At 41.8% G+C, this 17,850-nt stretch overlaps 1 protein-coding gene across 2 annotated transcripts in view; it reads left to right on the top strand.

Moving 5' to 3' along the window:
• Positions 1-12,156, top strand: part of POLDIP3 (DNA polymerase delta interacting protein 3) — a 1,331,876-nt gene extending 1,319,720 nt beyond the window's left edge. For both annotated transcript variants that reach the window (XM_044074576.1, XM_044074567.1), the window contains exon 9: positions 10,518-12,156. In XM_044074576.1, the coding sequence (XP_043930511.1) occupies positions 10,518-10,692 (175 nt within the window). In that variant the 3' untranslated portion in view covers positions 10,693-12,156. The remainder of the gene's footprint in view (positions 1-10,517) is intronic.
• The last annotated feature ends 5,694 nt before the right edge of the window (positions 12,157-17,850 follow it).

Here is a 17,850-nt window from a genome sequence, read left to right as displayed (position 1 = left end):
AATACCCTCACAAGAAATAATTTTCCTGGGTGCCAGCTTGAATACAACGGCCCAGATGGCTTACCTCACGCCAGACAAGCAAAAACAACTGGCTCAGTACTTCAAAAAGATGGCAACTTCTACCCAGCTCACTGCAAGGAAATTCCTGCAGGCATTGGGGTACATGGCATCCTGCATTCAACTAATTGCATATGCAAGGCTGCATATGAGAAAACTACAATGGTACCTAAAAGTGTATGGTCCCAACACAGACACAGCCTCGAAGCAACTATAACTCTCATTCCCTGCCTTCAAAAAGAGTTTCTATGGTGGGCTCAAGCATGCCAAACAAACAAGGGCCTTCCTTTTGTCTCACCTCCACCAAACCAAACCTTGACAACAGATTCATCAGACTACGCCTGGGGTGCACACATGGCAGGACAATGCATACAGGGCAAATGGTCTGCAAAACAAAGGCAACTACACATCAATCAAAAGGAGATGCTAGCTGTAAAAAATGCACCAACAGCCTTCAAGGACCTTTTGCATCCAGGACAAGTTCTAATAAGGACGGACAACACCACAGTTATGTGGTACATAAACAAACAAGGAGGGACGCACTCCTACCCACTATGCAGACAGGCAATGGACTTGTGGAACACAGCATTAACTTACCAAGTACAACTGCAAGCACAATTCCTGCCAGGAAAAGAAAACATTTTGGCAGACAAATTAAGCAGAAATTTGACAGACCCTCACGAGTGGAGACTGCACCCACAAGTATTCTCAATGATAACTCAAAGGTGGAGACCACCAGACATAGATCTGTTTGCCTTAGCCAACAATTGCCAGCTACAAAAATTTTGCACAAGGACTTATCCCCTGGCCTGGAAAGTGGATGCCCTATCATTCAGTTGGACAGCATTGTCAGTCTACGCCTTCCCACCTCTGCCTCTACTCACCCAGGTATTACTGAAAGCCAGATCAGAGATACCACAGATGATCCTCATTGCTCCGGACTGGCCACGTCAACACTGGTACCCACTACTACGAAACTTGACTCGCAGCCCTCCATGGATCTTACCTCAATTCCCTCTGCTGTTAACCCAACAAAACTCTCAGATCCTTCACAGTCAGCTAAGGACCTTAAACCTAGCTGCATGGAAAATACCATAAATTATCAAACAACACTTCTCTCAAAGGACGTCCAGAATGTCATTTTGGAGTCCAGGAGGCCCAGCACCAGAAAAACTTACTCAGACAAATGGAAAAGATTTTGTGTATGGAGCCAGGCCAGAAGCCTAAACCCTGGCATCCCAAATATTCCGCACATACTCCAATATCTAACTGAGATGCTACACAAAGGCCTTTCTTTCTCATCCATAAAGATCCATGCTTCAGCCATTTCAGCTCAATATGATACGGTTCCTTCCATTTTCTCTCATCCTTTGCTAAGGCAGTTTCTCAGAGGGGCAAAAAATATAAGACCCCCCCCCCCCCCCGAAAACCACCAACTCCAACTTGGGATCTAAATTTTGTTCTGGAAAAGTTAACACTTCCTCCTTTCGAACCAGCCTTTTCAGCAGAGCTTCAATACTTGTCATGGAAGACAGCCCTGCTGCTGGCTATCACCTCAGCACGCAGAGTCTCAGAACAGGCACTTATGGCAGTGGAACCTTTCATCATTTTCCATCAGGACAGAGTATCTTTATGCACCAACCCTTCCTTCATGCCAAAGGTAGTATCCAGTGTGGCTCTCAATCAAACCATACACTTGCCCACCTTTTATCCAAACCCACAGAATAAAGGAGAAAGACTCCTTCACTCTTTGGACATTCACAGACAGTTACGTTACTATTTGGACAAGGCAAAGGCCTTCAGAAAATCTGACCAACTCCTTGTATCCTATGCACCAGGCTCAGAAGGAAAGGCTATTTCAAAACAGACCATCTCCAAATGGATAGCACATTGCATCCGCTTTTGATACTCACACCACGGGAAAGCAGTGCCTGCTAGTATTAGGTCTCACTCTACCAGGGCTACAGCAACCTCAGCAACCTTCCTCCGAGGAGTCCCAACAAAGGACATTCTGGAGGCAGCTACCTGGAGTTCAGTGCACACCTTCACCAAGCATTGCCACCTTCCTCTGTACTCAAAAACCAGAGCTGGGTTTGCCACTGCAGTTGTACAGGGCATCTTAGCTGCACCTAACCCAGTTTAGCTCCTACCACCCAACCATAGCTTTGGGACTCTACCCAAGTGTGATGACTGCAGCAGCATAGCACGATGAACATAGTACAGTTTTGTACCTACCATAAATGTAGATGTTCGAGTGGTTATGCTGCTGCAGTCCAGGTTACCTTCCCTCCATCCCCTCTACCTAACAAGGCTTTTCTTATACCTCCATGTACTTCAACCTTTGGGATGCATGTCTATATGGTGTATTTGCTTACAACTAATACCATTGTTTTGCACTAAGGTATGTTTTGCAAGCTTCTTATTTTGCCTACTTAGTTTGGGGCACGAAAAACTGAAGAAAATGGTGTCGGCTGCCTCTTTTATACCCCTGCCGCACTGACGTCGGGGAAGAAGCGACGACAACCGATGCCGGACCAAGGCTTTGGAATTCAGGCCGACTGTGAGACCGCCTTACGGTAGGATAACCCCAAGTGTGATGACTGCAGCAGCATAACCACTCGAACATCTACATTTATGGTAGGTACAAAACTGTACTTTTGCCAGCCCCCAAAACTACCAACTTCAAAAATTTTGCACAAGGACATTCCATCCACAAGCTTGGAAAGTGGACGCCCTCTCATTCAGTTGGAAAATATTAACAGTGTATGCCTTTCCTCCACTGCCTGTTCTAGCAAAGGTACTGCTGAAAGTCAGATTAGAGAGGCCACTAATGATAGTTATTGCACCAGACTGGCCACGCCAGCATTGGTATCCAATTCTAAGGAACAAGGCCCACGGCCCACCATGGATTTTACCACAGATTCCTCACCTGCGCAACCAGCGAGACAATCAGATTCTACACAGCCAGCTCAAGACTTTCAACCTGGCTGCATGGCAAATTACCTAAACAACCAGCCAACACCTCTATCCAAAGCTGTTGTGGATGTCATTCTGGAGGCCAGGAGACCCAGCACCAGGAAAACCTATTCAGACAAATGGAAAAGATTTTGCGCCTGGAACCAGGCTAAAGGCTAAAATCCCACTTGATCCAAACATTCCTCAGATTCTACAATATTTAACTGAGATGTTGCACAAAGGATTTTCCTTTTCATCTGTTAAGATCCACGCCTCAGCAATTTCTGCACATAACAACACGGATCCTCTTTTATTCTCACATCCACTCCTAAGACAGTACCTCAGAGGGGCTAAGAACATAAGACCGCCCAGGAGAGCACCAACACCTACTTGGGATCTCAACTTTGTTCTGGAAAAACTTACACTGCCGCCTTTTGAACCAGCTTTTTCAGCAGATTTAAAATTTCTTTCATGGAAAACTGCCCTGCTACTAGCAATAACCTCAGCTAGAAGAGTCTCAGAGCTACAGGCACTAATGGCAGTGGAGCCTTTCCTCATTTTTCATCAAGACAGAGTCTCTTAAGAACTAACCCTTCCTTTATGCCAAAGGTGGTATCCAGTGTGGCCCTAAACCAAACCATTCATTTGCCCACCTTTTTCCCAAATCTCCAGAACAAAGGAGAAAGACTCCTGCACTTTTTGGACATTCACAGGCAATTACATTACTACTTTGATAAAACTAAGGTTTTCAGAAAATCTGACCAGCTCTTTGTAGCCTATGCTGCAGGATCACAAGAAAAAGCTATCTCAAAACAGACCATTTCTAAATGGATAGGGCATTGCATACGTTTCTGCTACACGCTTCATGGGAAACCGGTACCTGCTAACATTAGGTCCCACTCCACCAGGGCTAGCTACAGCTACATCAGCAGCCTTTCTCAGGGGAGTGCCAACCAAGGATATTCTGGAAGCTGCAACTTTGAGTTCAGTGCACACCTTCGCCAAACACTATCACTTACCTCTATATTCTAAGACTAGTGCTGGTTTTGCCACTGCAGTTTTGCAGGGCCTACTAGCTTCTTCTAACCCTGTTTAATTCCACCACCCATCCTTAGCTTTGGGATTCAACCCAAGTGTGGTGACTGCAGCAGGGTAACACGATGAACATAGTACAGTTTTGTACCTACCGTAAATGTAGATGTTCGAGTGTTCACCCTGCTGCAGTCCAGGTTACCCTCCCTCCATCCCCTCTGAAGTAGCTGAACTTATCTATACCACTCTATCCTATACAACCTTTGTGGTGTAATTGCTTGTGCCTGAAGGTATTGTTTTATTTTTATATAGCTATATATATATATATATATATATATATATATATATATATATATATATATATATATTGCCTACCTATTGGGGGCACCTAACATCTAGGGCAAGAAAAACTGAAGAAAATGGCGTTGGATGCCTCTTATATACCCCTAGTGCACTGACGTCAGGGAAGAAGCGACAGCAACCGACGCCGGACCAAGACTTTGGAACTCAGGCCGACTGCGGGACCACCTGACGGCAGGATAACCCAAGTGTGATGACTGCAGCAGGGTGAACACTCAAACATCTACATTTATGGTAGGTACAAAACTGTACTTTATACAGGCTGGCTCTTCAGGCTTGGCAGCTGGCAATAAAATTCCAGGTAACACTTCAGGCTGTGTACATCCTATCCTCTTTAAATTGTATGGCAGATTACCTGAGCAGGTCCCAAACACCATCTCACAAATGGATGCTTCAAAGGGATGTGTTTCTAGACATCTTCCACCAGTGGGGCATTCCTAAGACAGACCTTGTTGCCTTCCCCATGAAAAGACAACTTCCACAGTTTTGTACCAGAGAGCCCATTCCTCTAGTTTGAAAGTGGATGCCTTTTCTTTATCTTGGAAGCGGAAGTTTATATATGCATTCCCTCCCCTTCCCCTCATACCAAAAGTTCTGTCCAAAATTCAGCAGGAGAAAACAGAAATCTTGCTGGTGTCTCCCTTTTGGCCAAGAGAGCACTGGTTCCCTTTCCTCCTGTATTTAGCCAAGGGCAATCACCACAAGTTAATTCACAGAGTGGACCTCCTCACACAAGACAAAGGGACCCTCACCCATCCCCCCGGGCAGCTTTTCAATTGACCTTGTGGATGATCGGGTACTAATCCTTTTCAGACACCTATTCTCTGAGGACATGCTCAATGTCCTGCAGGAGGCCAGGAAACCAAATGCTTGAAAATATTACTTGGCGAAATGGAAGAGGTTTTCAGTCTGGTGTCGGAAACAAAATCAGGACCCATTAACAGTGGAGATTCTCCTGGTTTTGACTTATTTGTATGAATTGCTTGACACTGGTTTGGCTTACTGTTCAGTAAAAGCTCATATGTCTGCCACATCTGCCTGTCCCCCCCTTAGCTAGCATATTTGAGGCAAAACAGTTTCTTAAAGGCATCCTCCACATTAGACCTCCCAGGTAACATGTTCCGCCTCCCTAGGACCTTAGCTTTGTTTTGAAAAAGCTAACTCTCCCACCCTTTGAGCCAGCTTCCTAAGCTTCTCTTCAGTACTGTTTGGGAAAACTGTGTTACTCCTAGCCTTAACGTCAGCTAGACAAGTGTCTGAGTTACAGGCCCTTATGGTATCTCCACCCTTTCTGGTCTTCCACAAAGACAGGGTCTCCCTGCGCACAAAACCCTCATTTATGCATAAAGTAGTCAATGACCTATCTCTAAATCAGTTCATACACTTACCTACCTTTTTCCCTTCTCCCCAGAACTGTAGTGAGAGGGTTCTCCACACTTTAGATGTCCACAGGCAACTTGGATTTTATTTGGATATGACCAAGGCTGTTAGAAAGCCAGATCAGCTTTTTTGTTTCTTACCATCCCAGGGCTGTGGGGCGGGCTGTGTCCAAGCAGACTGTTTCCTCCTCGATTTCCAAGACTATTTTCTTGTAGTACACTCACCATGGTAAGACTCTCCATTTCCCTGTTAGGGCTCATTCCACCCGGGCTGTTGCTTCATCTGGGGCCTTTTTCAAGGGACTGGACACTAACTCAGTTCTTGAAACACCTACATGAACCTCAGATCATACCTTCAGCAAACATAAATTAGTTGTAATTTCTAAATCTAGAGCAGGACCTTACTTCATGAGCTTTGGTATTCTCCCTCATGTTATGAATACTGCAACAGATGAATAGAAGGACAGAGAATAGTTGTGTAAAATCTTACCATAGCGATAGATGTCCTTGTCTTCTCTGTTGCAGTATTCCTATCCCCTCCCTCTTCCCTCCTGGCCTTGCTTCTTCTTGGATGATTCTTACCCTTCTTCCTTAGACTGGCTTTCCTTCTGGGACAGTCAGTTCTGAGGATGGTGAGAGTGTACATCACTTTTATGGCCGATGACCGATCGTAGCCTACATGCAATGTACCACACATCCTACAGTAGTGAAGTCTTTTGAATACTGGCCAACGTCAGGTCGCCTACGGTGGGGAACTCCCTCACATTAGGAATACTGCAACAGAGAAGAGAATGACATCTATCATTGTGATAAGATTTTACACAACTATTCTTTCTTTCTGTTTGAGCATCCTCGTCAGGGCCCATTTTATTCAGGGACCTTTTCATGCTGTGATCTTAGAATTCACCACTATTGTGAACTAGAACACGAAATAATTAAAGATGATGGAGGTGGACATCCCTGTTTATACCATTGACATGCTGATGTCTGTGTGGGAGGGCATCTGCCTAGTCATAAGGGGGAATGGTGAAAAACTGTAGAAGCCTGGCTAGATGTTAAGACCTTCGGTGGCAGAAGTCCCAAGAAGTTGTACTACTGCTGCAGGGGACATAATGAAACACCTACAGTAATAGTACATTCCTAAGACAACCATACTTTATTCATTTGATGGGGAAAGTCTTTTTCCTATATGTTTGCTTTCACAACCAGCATATTATGCCGCAAAGTCTTTTTTATTATTCCTTACTCAGCAGGATGCCCCAGGAATGCAGTCATCCAGAAATGCCTTCCAAGGACCATGCTTTCACCCATTTCATCTTTTTCCTAGATTTCTGAAGAAGGCCAAGTTGTGCTAAGCCGTAGTTGGTTCTAATAGCTCCAGTTTGGCCCTGACAGGTGTGGTTTTTACTGCTCTAGCTTCTTCTTCTAAAGTAGCCTTTCTGTCAGAGGGTATCCAGGATCCTCCTGTCTCACCCTTCCCCGCAGATTTCACCTAAACATTCACTTCCATTCCTTATGATCAACCACAAGCTTCTGATGATGGCCAGGGACTGGTCTTATCAGGAAAGGGTGGAACAAATACTGTCATTTGCTGGTCCCCCCTTGGGATTCTTACTGTTAGAAAAGTACTGTCTTCCACCCCGTGAACCAGTTACTGTGTCACATCTGAAGTCTGTATTGTTTTTTTCTAGTTACGTCACTTTAGCAAGGAGATTTTGGGAGTTGAGTCTTGTGTATAAATATGTCCTTCTTACCTGGTTTTAAACAAAGGTAGAGAATCCTGAAAACCAGTCCATCTTTCTTGCCCGAGAGCAACAAAGACAAACACAGGCATATTAGGACTCTGGTTTAGGTTATTTTTCTGAATTCAAACAAGGGTGAATATTTATTGCACTGTATGGATTTTCACAGGCAATTAAGAATGTACCAGGACAGAACAAAGTGTGTTAGAAAAGATTCCCAACTTTCTTTATCTTTCTTTAAAAAAAATTGGGTACCAAGGTCTCTAAACTGCCTGTCAGAATGGCTTTTCTCACTGTATATATTTTTTGTTACCAAAAACACAATAAGAATTTGCCTCCTGAGCCCAAGCCTCATTCTTCCTGAGCTGGATTATCGATGATGTTTGTGTGTCTGTTATTTTAGCAGCTTGTACCTTAGCATCATTAAGTGGTTTTGTAAGAAACTGTAAGCTGGATGTGATGTTTAGTTCCGGGTTTTCTTCTGGTTGACATGGAGATACGTCCACAAGGAGCCACCCTAGAGAGTAGTCTTGGAACTGTGTTCTGAAAGTGTCAAAGATGCAACTGCCAGCCTGTGTTACAAAAATTTAACATACTTGGAATAGCACTAGGTTTGTAGTGGCAGTTCTGTCCTCATCCAAACTCACCCTTCTTCCCCATTTCCAGTCCCGATGAGCCTTGAGGGTCTTTGGTTAGTGCATTCTCTTATTTACTTCTACATTGATGTTGTTATCCCTGGAGTTGGTTGTCATTCCACTTCCAAAGACCTTCAGAGATCTGTTGAAGGGTCTTGATTTGCAAAGCATTACAAGGAAACGGGAGGTGCCTGGGTAGCCTGAGAAAGTTTTAGATGCCTGTCTGAGACCTACCAGTGTTTGTCATGAAGGTGATGAAAACAGAATTGCCAGTCCTGAGCATGTGTACAGTATGCATGTCATTTCCATTTTCTGCTGACCTTCACAAGGTATTACAGAGCCTTAGGCCTTCTGTAGACCTGTATTTGTTTTTTTCACAAGGACTACTTTTCTCCTGGGAGGAACCCATGCTTTCCACCTAAAATTGCTTCTGAGCTGTCCATAGTCATTTTATGTACCTCATTGTTTTCTTCCTGTGGTAAACTTCAGGGAGGAGAGGGCTGTTCATGTGATAGATGTACAATGCCAACGTAAGTTTTACTTGAAAAGGGCACAAGAGCTCAAGAAGAATGTGTGAGTTTTTTATCTTCTTTGCATTTTTTAAGGAGGGCTAGGAAGTGGTCAGGCAGATGTTTTCTAAATGAATTGTCAGCTGCTTTGTTGTCACCAAGGAGTCAACAACATGTTGGTTAACATTGTCAAAGGTCAGTCAGCCAGCAGATTTATTGTTTTGTGTCCTTTGCAGTTGTATGTTTTTGTCAGTTAGTATTCTGTGTATACGTTCATCGAAGACTACTGTTGGAATCACCATTCCAGAAGTAGAATTTCCTGTGGCACTTCGATGCTGTAGGATTTATCCTTCTGAACCTGTTTCATTGACTTATCTGCTCCTTTCTTCCCTGCTGTTGCACTTTCCAGAGAGACCCCCAAATTAAGGTATTACTTACAGCTAAGTACTCATCTTGTCATTTGTTCTTTGAGAGATCATTCTGCAGTGAGTGCTTATAGCCCTCTCTTTGTCTGCTATTTTGCTGAAGAGTCCCTCCATCCACTTCAGGTGCCTGTGCCCTGTCAGTGTAGTAACATTGTAAAAAAGTATGTCTTTTTTTTTAGTTTGTGTCTTTCAGGTGGAGCTTATTCATTTTCCATGGAGAAAGGAACTGGAAGTGTAGAGTCTTGAGTTATGTTCTAATTTAGTAAGTGGCATCATCACATGTGCCAGTGGAGAGTCCTCAGTTCCAGTTGTTGATGCTGGACATCTTAGAATTGTACCAAGAGAAGAATTGCCAGGAAGATTGTATCTGTTAGCTGCTGCTTGGTGTCCGAGATCAGCTGATATGGTGATTTTTCATTTGCCAGGCTTATTGTGGAGACATTTAATGACTGACACACTTTTGTACACTCAGTCGTGTGTGATCACCAGATTTTGTCCCAGAAGGTCAAGGTTGCAATATACCATGGATTTCTCATTTCCTTGTGATACAGGAACCTCAGGGTTGGTATATAAAAGCAGTAGGGAGTTCTGGTTATTGGGGTGCAGGGGAGGCTTGCCTTCCTACAAAAATGACTTTGTGATTTTTTTTTTTCATGTTGAATATTTTTTGCATTCGAATGATAATTGCTGTTTTGTGATCAGTGTTTTGTGTTGATCACGAGAGTCATTTTCTTGTCATATAGTAAATAAGTCACATATCTGCAGTTCTGTTACAGGTTGAATACCACTCTTTTGTATAGCTTTCTGTCCTTCTGTAATGTAGAAAAAATATTTATCTTTCACTGTTTATAGCCTCCCCAAGTGGATATTGCTTTCCTTCATCAATAGTTTATATCAGAACCTTTTCACCATAACGTGTCATCACACAGCAAGGACTTACTTATACATGCGAAGCATGAAGTTGATTGCTCCACTTTTAAAGTCATAACAGTGTGCTGGTGTAATGTGCCAGAATGGGCAGATACTGCTTGTATTGTTTGAATGGCAAATCCTACAGACTACTGCATTTGGCCCTGGCTGCAAATTTGTGAGATTCTGGTTATCATCTGTACCCCATCTGCTTGAAGTACTTGTTTGAACTGACCAAATTAAGTTCTGCTGTTATTGGTATGAGGAGAGAGACAGACAGACTTAGACTGCCAGAGTGGAAGCCACTTTCAAAACAGCTGTTAAAAATCTGCAGTATGAGTTTTGCCAAAGTTTTGTCTCAAAAGTTTGCTTTTTGCAGTATTTTTTTAAGAAGCATTCATATTGACAATTCCTTATTGTAGTTACTGTAGATTCTGTATGACAGTGTTTTACCTGCTCAGTTGCACAAAGAACGTAAAACTGACACTTTGTTTGCTTTTCGTTTGATTTGCAGAAGGTTGAGTGATACACCAGCAACAAAAAAGGAAGAACCACGTCGACCAAGTTCCCGTTCATCTTCAAACCCTCCAGCTGAAGTGGATCCCTCTACCATCCTGAAAGCCTTATTTAAATCATCAGGACCTGTTTCCACTTCTGCAAACCCCACAGCTTTTAAAATAAAACTCTGAAATGGGGGGTTAGGAGTAGCATGTGGAGCAAACATGCATTTATTAGAAAGCAGACTTGGACTATGGACCATGTTCCGACATGTTACTTCACCTGTTTTATAGAAGTCACTACTTTTTTTGTAAAACAATTTTCTTTGTTCTGTTTTTGTGGTTGAACCAGAACAGAGAGAGAGAAGCAGTGGATTTTATATGTAAAATCCCTGATCGATGAGTACGTTTCTAGGGTGTGGGAAAACACAGGTGGGATAAAATCACAAAGGGAGGTGCATGCATACATGGAAGTGGTGGATGCCAGACATTTACAGTGCATTCTGCAGTACTGGTAGAAGTCCCTTGTCATCCTGCCTGCGTTTTTCAGTTCTGTAAAGAAGACAATGACTGTTGAATAAGGTATATGACTGCGACCACACAGTTTCTTGACATTTGGTAACTGTTTGTTCTGGAAGTTTTGGGTCTGTGTTTCAGTGCATTTTCTGCACCACTGGTTGATGATTATGTAAATGCTACTTCCCAGTTGCTTATTCTTCCTCATGTTTTTCAGTACAAAATTAATATTTTCATTTAACAGTAAAAATCTCAAGCTGTAGCTAAGTTTACGTATCACTTTTAAAGCTGAATGAATGTGTAGTAGGTGATTGAGTAGGTTTGTTTCTTCACATCTTAAAATTGTGTGTGTGTATTATATGTATAAATATAATATGTATACATTTTTTAGACAGAAATTGAACTCTTTGGGGCCTTTCTGCTTTAATTAACACAAAGCATCACTGTTACAGCATTGCAGAAGTAGCAGATGGCAGTGTTTGAAATCATAAATACTTTGTGTCCCCCCACCCCAAGATGTTTGATTTTTTTTGTCTAATTTTGAACTGTATTACGTGAAGGTATATGCAAGGTCACCTTTTTCCATTTTCTGTGAAAGTACCATAAAATTCCAGCATTTGAATTGTCTGAGTACTTGAAAAACAAAACATTTCATGAATTTGTGATTTTAAGCCACAACATGCATTCATTCAGATTAACTGTCTTTATATTTGGTACTCGTGAAACTGTCATTTTGTTGTATTAGTATTCATCAGTGAGAGTTGTTTTTATTTTTTATACAGATACATAAGTAATTATAATTGGATTAACATAATGAATAGAAATTGCACATATTCACTGATATAATACCCAAAACTTCAGCTCATACATTTAGAATGTTATACAATTTTTTTTTTTTTGGTTAACGTTAGAATTAATGTCCTTGCATACTTATTTTACGAGTTAAGTGTTTTGTAGAATGATTAAAATGTAATGCAGTGCTTGATGTTTCCATTAGAAGTATTACAGAAACATTGTTTTTTGAGTGGTAACCTCACTCCCCACCTTGGGTCAGATGAGCAGCATTGCCAGTATCCTGCCAGTCCACATTTTGTGACTATGATAATAAACAGAAAAGAAGAATGGCTTAAGGTGATTAAACTAGGTGTGGTAGTAGGATTTATTTATTTACATCCATGTGGAGCTCAGCAAAGCATCTTGTGTTCATGATACAGTGCCACAAATATTAGGAAATAACTGATTTGGAGAAAAATTGTTGCTGCTGCTGCATCAGAAAGGTTCATGGAGGGATACAGTGCAGATCTTTGAGATAGATTGCAGAAGGGAAAGGTACTTACAGACAGAAAAGTAGTTAAAACTAAAATGGTTTTAAAATACAGCTTAAGATTTTTGTGATCTCTTTCTTCAGATTTTGAGAAACTATTGCCAAGATGTATAACAAGACCCTTTATTTTTTCATCATAGTTTAATTCTGATGATCATGTCTGTAGTCAGGTTTTGTGCACATATCTGCTAGTTTCTTTTGTGAGCCGGAGACACTAAAGGGTGACTTTCTCTGCTACATTACTTTGTGCTACATTACTTTGTGCACCGTGGTGGCATAAGGTTTCAGACAGTACTTCTTTATTAAGTTACGTCTATAAAATATTTGCATACTGTAGCTTTGAGTGTCATTTAAGGCTTGGAAGCATGCCTTCAACTTGCAGACATTGAAAATACATATAAAGGCCCTTGAAAAGTTGGCCAAAAATGTAAACATCTAATTGGCATCTAATATGAATCCCAAATACTAAATAACTCTTCCAGCTTCCAGTAGGAATGTAGGATACTACTGAGAAACATATTTAAAACAGAGTGACAAAAATAATGGAAAATATAAGAACATTATGAAAGATTCAGTGTAAAATCTGTAGATTTTAATGAACTGTATTGCAAAATTCTACCACACAAGGTCACTTATTTTTGCATCTGAAAACATTAGATGTGTGTATCCTCTTTCTTTAAAGTATCTGTGCCACTATGTTGGTCATGTAGTGTGGGTTTCTGTGTGATAAGGAGGATTCAGAAAATAGTGAGAAGGGGTAAATGAAGTCTAAAAATAGGGACTTACCTCCAGAAATATGTACATCATGTGCAGAGATAGAGAAGGCCTGAAAATGGGAATGTTTCTCCAAAATAGGGACAGTTGAGAGGTGTGCTTGGAAGCACATTTTATAATCTCTTATGAAAAATCCTCTTTAGTGTTATATTTAACAGTAATAAATGATCATCACACAGATCAGATTTACTGTCTGTAAAAGTAAGTGTATCTGAATAAATCATAGTTCTAGTCGGGTAACAGCCACATGGTGTAGAGGAATAAAGCCCTAACTACTGTCCTGTGATTCAGGTTCAGTTAGCGGCCTAGGCATCTGAGGAATGGTAGGGGCAGAATTGGTTTGCCTATTTTTGAGAAAAGATAGCGTACACCTAGACGCACCTTACATTAGGTCCCTGGTGTAGACTAGGGACACACAAGGAGGCATAGTCTTAATTGGAATTTGGTGGGGACCATTGGCTGAGTTGCCACGGAGGCAGGGTGATGCACCATATGTCCCCATTGCCCATCTGCCAATCTGCAAGGGGTAGAGGGTGTTAGATCTTAAGTATAGTTATCCTGGGCAGTAATATGATACTGCACAAGGAAGCCTCGTTTTTATCACTGAGCATGGGTCAGAGTAAGGCCAGGGGTGAACAACAGGCAATATTGTACTTGAGGGCCTCACCAGAGAGCCCAGTACACCAGTGAATGAGGCGAGGCAAGCCCCACCCAAAACCCACCCCCGTGCTGTTTCGTAATCGGGCACTAATGAATACGTATTTCCTCGAAGAATCCTAATACACTGTCCAGCTTTTAGTACATGTCTTGTGTTGTCTTCGAGAACAGTTTTGTTTCTTATTTTAATATAAACAAAGAAATGCGTATTTATTAAATAAAAGACATATTTCAGAAACTTTGTTTTGTTCCTGCATCTGGCTGTCTGCAAAGTATATTTTCTTTTAAATTAAACGGTAAACTACATGGTCACTTTTTAAGCTAATGATTTAATCGGGAGATACATTTTTTTGTTCAAAATAAAGTATATAAGCCCACTTCTTATTCTTGTCCTGACCTAGAGTTACCACCAGTTTTCCTATAGGCTGGGCAGTCCCTTATTTGGGCAGGTGTGTCCTTGTCAGGGAGGGGGATATGAAAATGCCAAGTGTCCTTTTTTCTAAGTTCCCTTTATTAGTCGACTAAAGCTATTATTTTTGTATTTGAATCGCTTACCAACCTACTAAAATTCTAAAAAGAGTGGGCTTTTATTTTAGCAAAAAAGCTATTATTTTTGTATCTAAAACGCTTCAAAATGTAACAAGCAACTAAGAGTGTGCTTTTATTTTTAGCAAAAAAAAAGTCCATTCATTTGCATTGTTTGAATGCCATGTCACTCATGGCTCATTACATATGCAGACCTGGCCGTCAGTCATTCGCGACATGCCCACTTCTGCGCTAAACGCAAGGTGAGGCCTTCAAGTAGAGTATCGCCGAACAACATACCTCTCACCTGTCCAGGTTTTTTCAGAATATCCAGATTTTTGCCTCATATTTTTGGTCTGCTCCTCATAAAATTTGTGATTTTCTGGATTTTGTGGCAAATCAGTGAGGACCGAATTCACTAAATAATGACAGGCATTTGAGTTTCAGATTTCAAATCCTTCAGAAAATGCATGGTAACATGAGACCTTTTATTCTAGCAACTTTCTAAGTTTGTAAGAGCAATATTTAAAATTTGTTCCTGTTTTAGGGCTTTGTTCCCCCCCCCCCCCCCACCGTTATTTTTGACTTTGTCCAGATTTTTTTTGTGCTAAGAGGTTGAGAGCTGTGGTGAACAAGAGAGCCCGGTACACCAGTGAATGAAGAGAGGCACTGAGCCAGGTGGGGATTAGTGCAATACAGAAACATTCCTGGAAAAAAGGGCAGTAACTCTGGTCAGAAACAGAACTTTAAACAGTATAGGCCCATTTCTCTACATGGTTAGGAGTTTAGAGGCATGCATATGATGACTTGCTCACAGCATCAGAGACTGCAGAATCTTCTGCAGTTTATATTCTTGACAGATTTCTTGTCTGTCGATTTGTCAGAAAGTGTCATGGTCATTTTTTTCTTATTGATGTCTTTTTGTGTCCTTCCTAATTGCAGTTTTTTGAAACTAAATCGAAATCCTTTTATTCTTTTTTGATGTTCAGAACTTCAGTAGCATACAGTTAAAATGTTTAAAATTTTTTAAACATTTTAACTGCATACTACTGAAGTTCTGAACATCAAAAAAGAATAAAACGATTTCGATTTAGTTTCAAAAAACTGCAATTAAGAAGGACAAAAAGACATCAGTAAGTTTGTTAGGCTTTAGTACTGCAGTAGTCAAATTTTCCCTTCCCCCAATTCGCAGGCCTCTACTGAGACCCATTTGGAGTCCGTTATGCCGCGAGATGCTTCAACTGTGGAACCTGCAGATGTCTCTACCTTTGATGGGCACTGGCTTCTGAGGGTGTATTCAGGCCTACTGACTTGCATATTAAACCAACACCATCTTCTTCTTCAAGGCCTAAAACTCGAACCATGCCTAGAAATCTGACGCCTAGACCGCATGGCCAGGCCTCTATGCCTAAAACACAAATGATAAGAATGGCTGAAGACCTTATTACTTTAATCAGGGGAAACCAACCTTCCCCCTGTTCGAGACCTAGGACTGAGTTTGCTTATGATACTTCTGACCAGGATTCTGAATTTTCTGTTTCCTCTGATGACCAGGATTTACCCTTATCTACTTATGAGGATTCTGATGCTGAGGACACTGTTCCCTCTGCATCCCCCCAGAGGATTTTTCCTTGGGTGAAACCTTGCATACCCTCAGGGAGCATTTTCGTTGGGAAAGTCAGGACTTCTCTGATTCTAAAAAGAGGCTTAGGGATTTCTTACTCCTGCCCCAGCCAGGCCTTTAGCCATACCTCCTGTACTAGACATTGTTGATTATGCCTTTTTGGAATCTAGCTTGGCCTCTGACTCTTTACCTCCTGCTCCCAGAAAACCTGATAGATATTACAGGGTCCCTGACTCTCGTAAGTTCCTTTTAAAAATCCTACTGCGGATCCTGAGACCATTTCACTGGGACCCAAGGGCATTAAATTTACTACTGCCAAAAACCCTACCCCTCTGAGAGAGACTTCAGGGTGCTGGATAGATGGAGTAAGGAGGTGTACACTTCTGCAACTTTGGCCATTAGGGCCTTAAACTGCCAGTTTCATATGTTAAAGTATCAGCGGCATATTATTTGATTACTTAAACAGAAAACGATGTTGATTCCTGATTGTGCTGAAAATAAGGATTTACAGGATATACTGCATTCAGCTGAACAAGTTGGAAAACATACTTTGCAATGTGGTTTTGATTCACTAGAGGCATCTTGCAGGGCTGCTGTAACTGGGTCTGTACTTAGAAGACATGCTTGGCTTAAGGAGCAATCCTTGCCAGATCATGTTAAAGTGAAAGTACTGGATGCTCCCTTAAACCAGGACCACCTGTTTGGCAACAAGGCAGAAGAAGTTCGGAGGAAAAAGCTAAATCTATGCAAACTGTTAAAGATTTTTTACAAATACAACCCCCAAGGTTTAGTAGGCATTGGCCTTCCAAGAATTGGTCCTTTCCTGCCTCTTCCAGACCTCAGTCCAAACCCAGATCCAGCAGAGCTCCCAGGATTCAGTCCCAGGGTATGCACAGGACTAAGCAGTGGGGGGCCTCCACTTCCAAATCTGGGGGTAGTAAAACTCCCCCCTATGGTAAACTGTCTCTGACTTCTTTTTAAAACTGCCAAGCACTTCTCAACTGACTGCCCCTTTGGGAGGAAAGATTGCTCTTCATGCAAAGAACTGGGAACTCATTACCCGGGACAAAATGGGTTTTAAATATAGTGTCCCAGGGATACAAATTTCACTTCCACATGTTACCAACACCAAGTGGGTGGCCAGATCTACCCCCAAATCAGTGGGCAGAAGCCCAAAAGCAAGTACTTTCTCTCTTAAGCATAGGGGCTATTCAGTTGGTACCAAAAGAGGAAAAGGGACAAGGTTTCTACTCAAGACTTTTGCTGGTACCCAGAAAAGACAATTCATGGTGTCCTATCCTGGACCTGTCTACTCTAAACACCTTTGTGGTGATTCCAAATTTCAAGATGCTGACTCTTCAGTTGCTCCCTATGCTAGGCAAAGACGCCTGGTTGGCAACACTAGATTTAAAGGAAGCATACCTGCACATCCCAATCATGGAATCTTGCAGAAGATACCTACGCTCCAAAGCAGGCTACACGCACTATCAGTTCTCTGCACTGCCCTTTGGCTTATCTACTGTGCCCAGGGTATTCACAAAATGCCTAGCTCCAGTCATTGCATTTTGCAGGCAAAGAAATATTCAAATATACCCATACCTGGACGATTGTCTAATTCAGGCAGAAAGCCAGGACATACCTTTGAATCATCTGGCATTTGTACAAAGGGTACTGACTTGCCTGGGGTACACCATAAACGAAAAGATATCACACCTGGTACCCTGTCAACAAATTATATTCCTGGGAGCAAGCTTGAATAAAACTTCCCAGATGGCTTTCCTTATGCCAGAGAAACAAATTCATTTGACAACCTACTTCAAACAAGTGGCCACAAAAACCCTGCTATCTGCAAGGCAAATACTACAAGCCTTGGGGTTCATGGCCTCCTGCATTCTTCTAATTCCATATGCAAGACTGCATATGAGGAGAC

The sequence above is a fragment of the Protopterus annectens genome, chromosome 1.part1 (genome assembly GCF_019279795.1).
Source record: "Protopterus annectens isolate FY-2018-M chromosome 1.part1, PAN1.0, whole genome shotgun sequence".
NCBI classification, from domain to species: domain Eukaryota; kingdom Metazoa; phylum Chordata; order Ceratodontiformes; family Protopteridae; genus Protopterus; species Protopterus annectens.
Note: the sequence above shows the minus strand (reverse complement) of the source record. Positions and strands in the feature narration are given on the sequence as shown.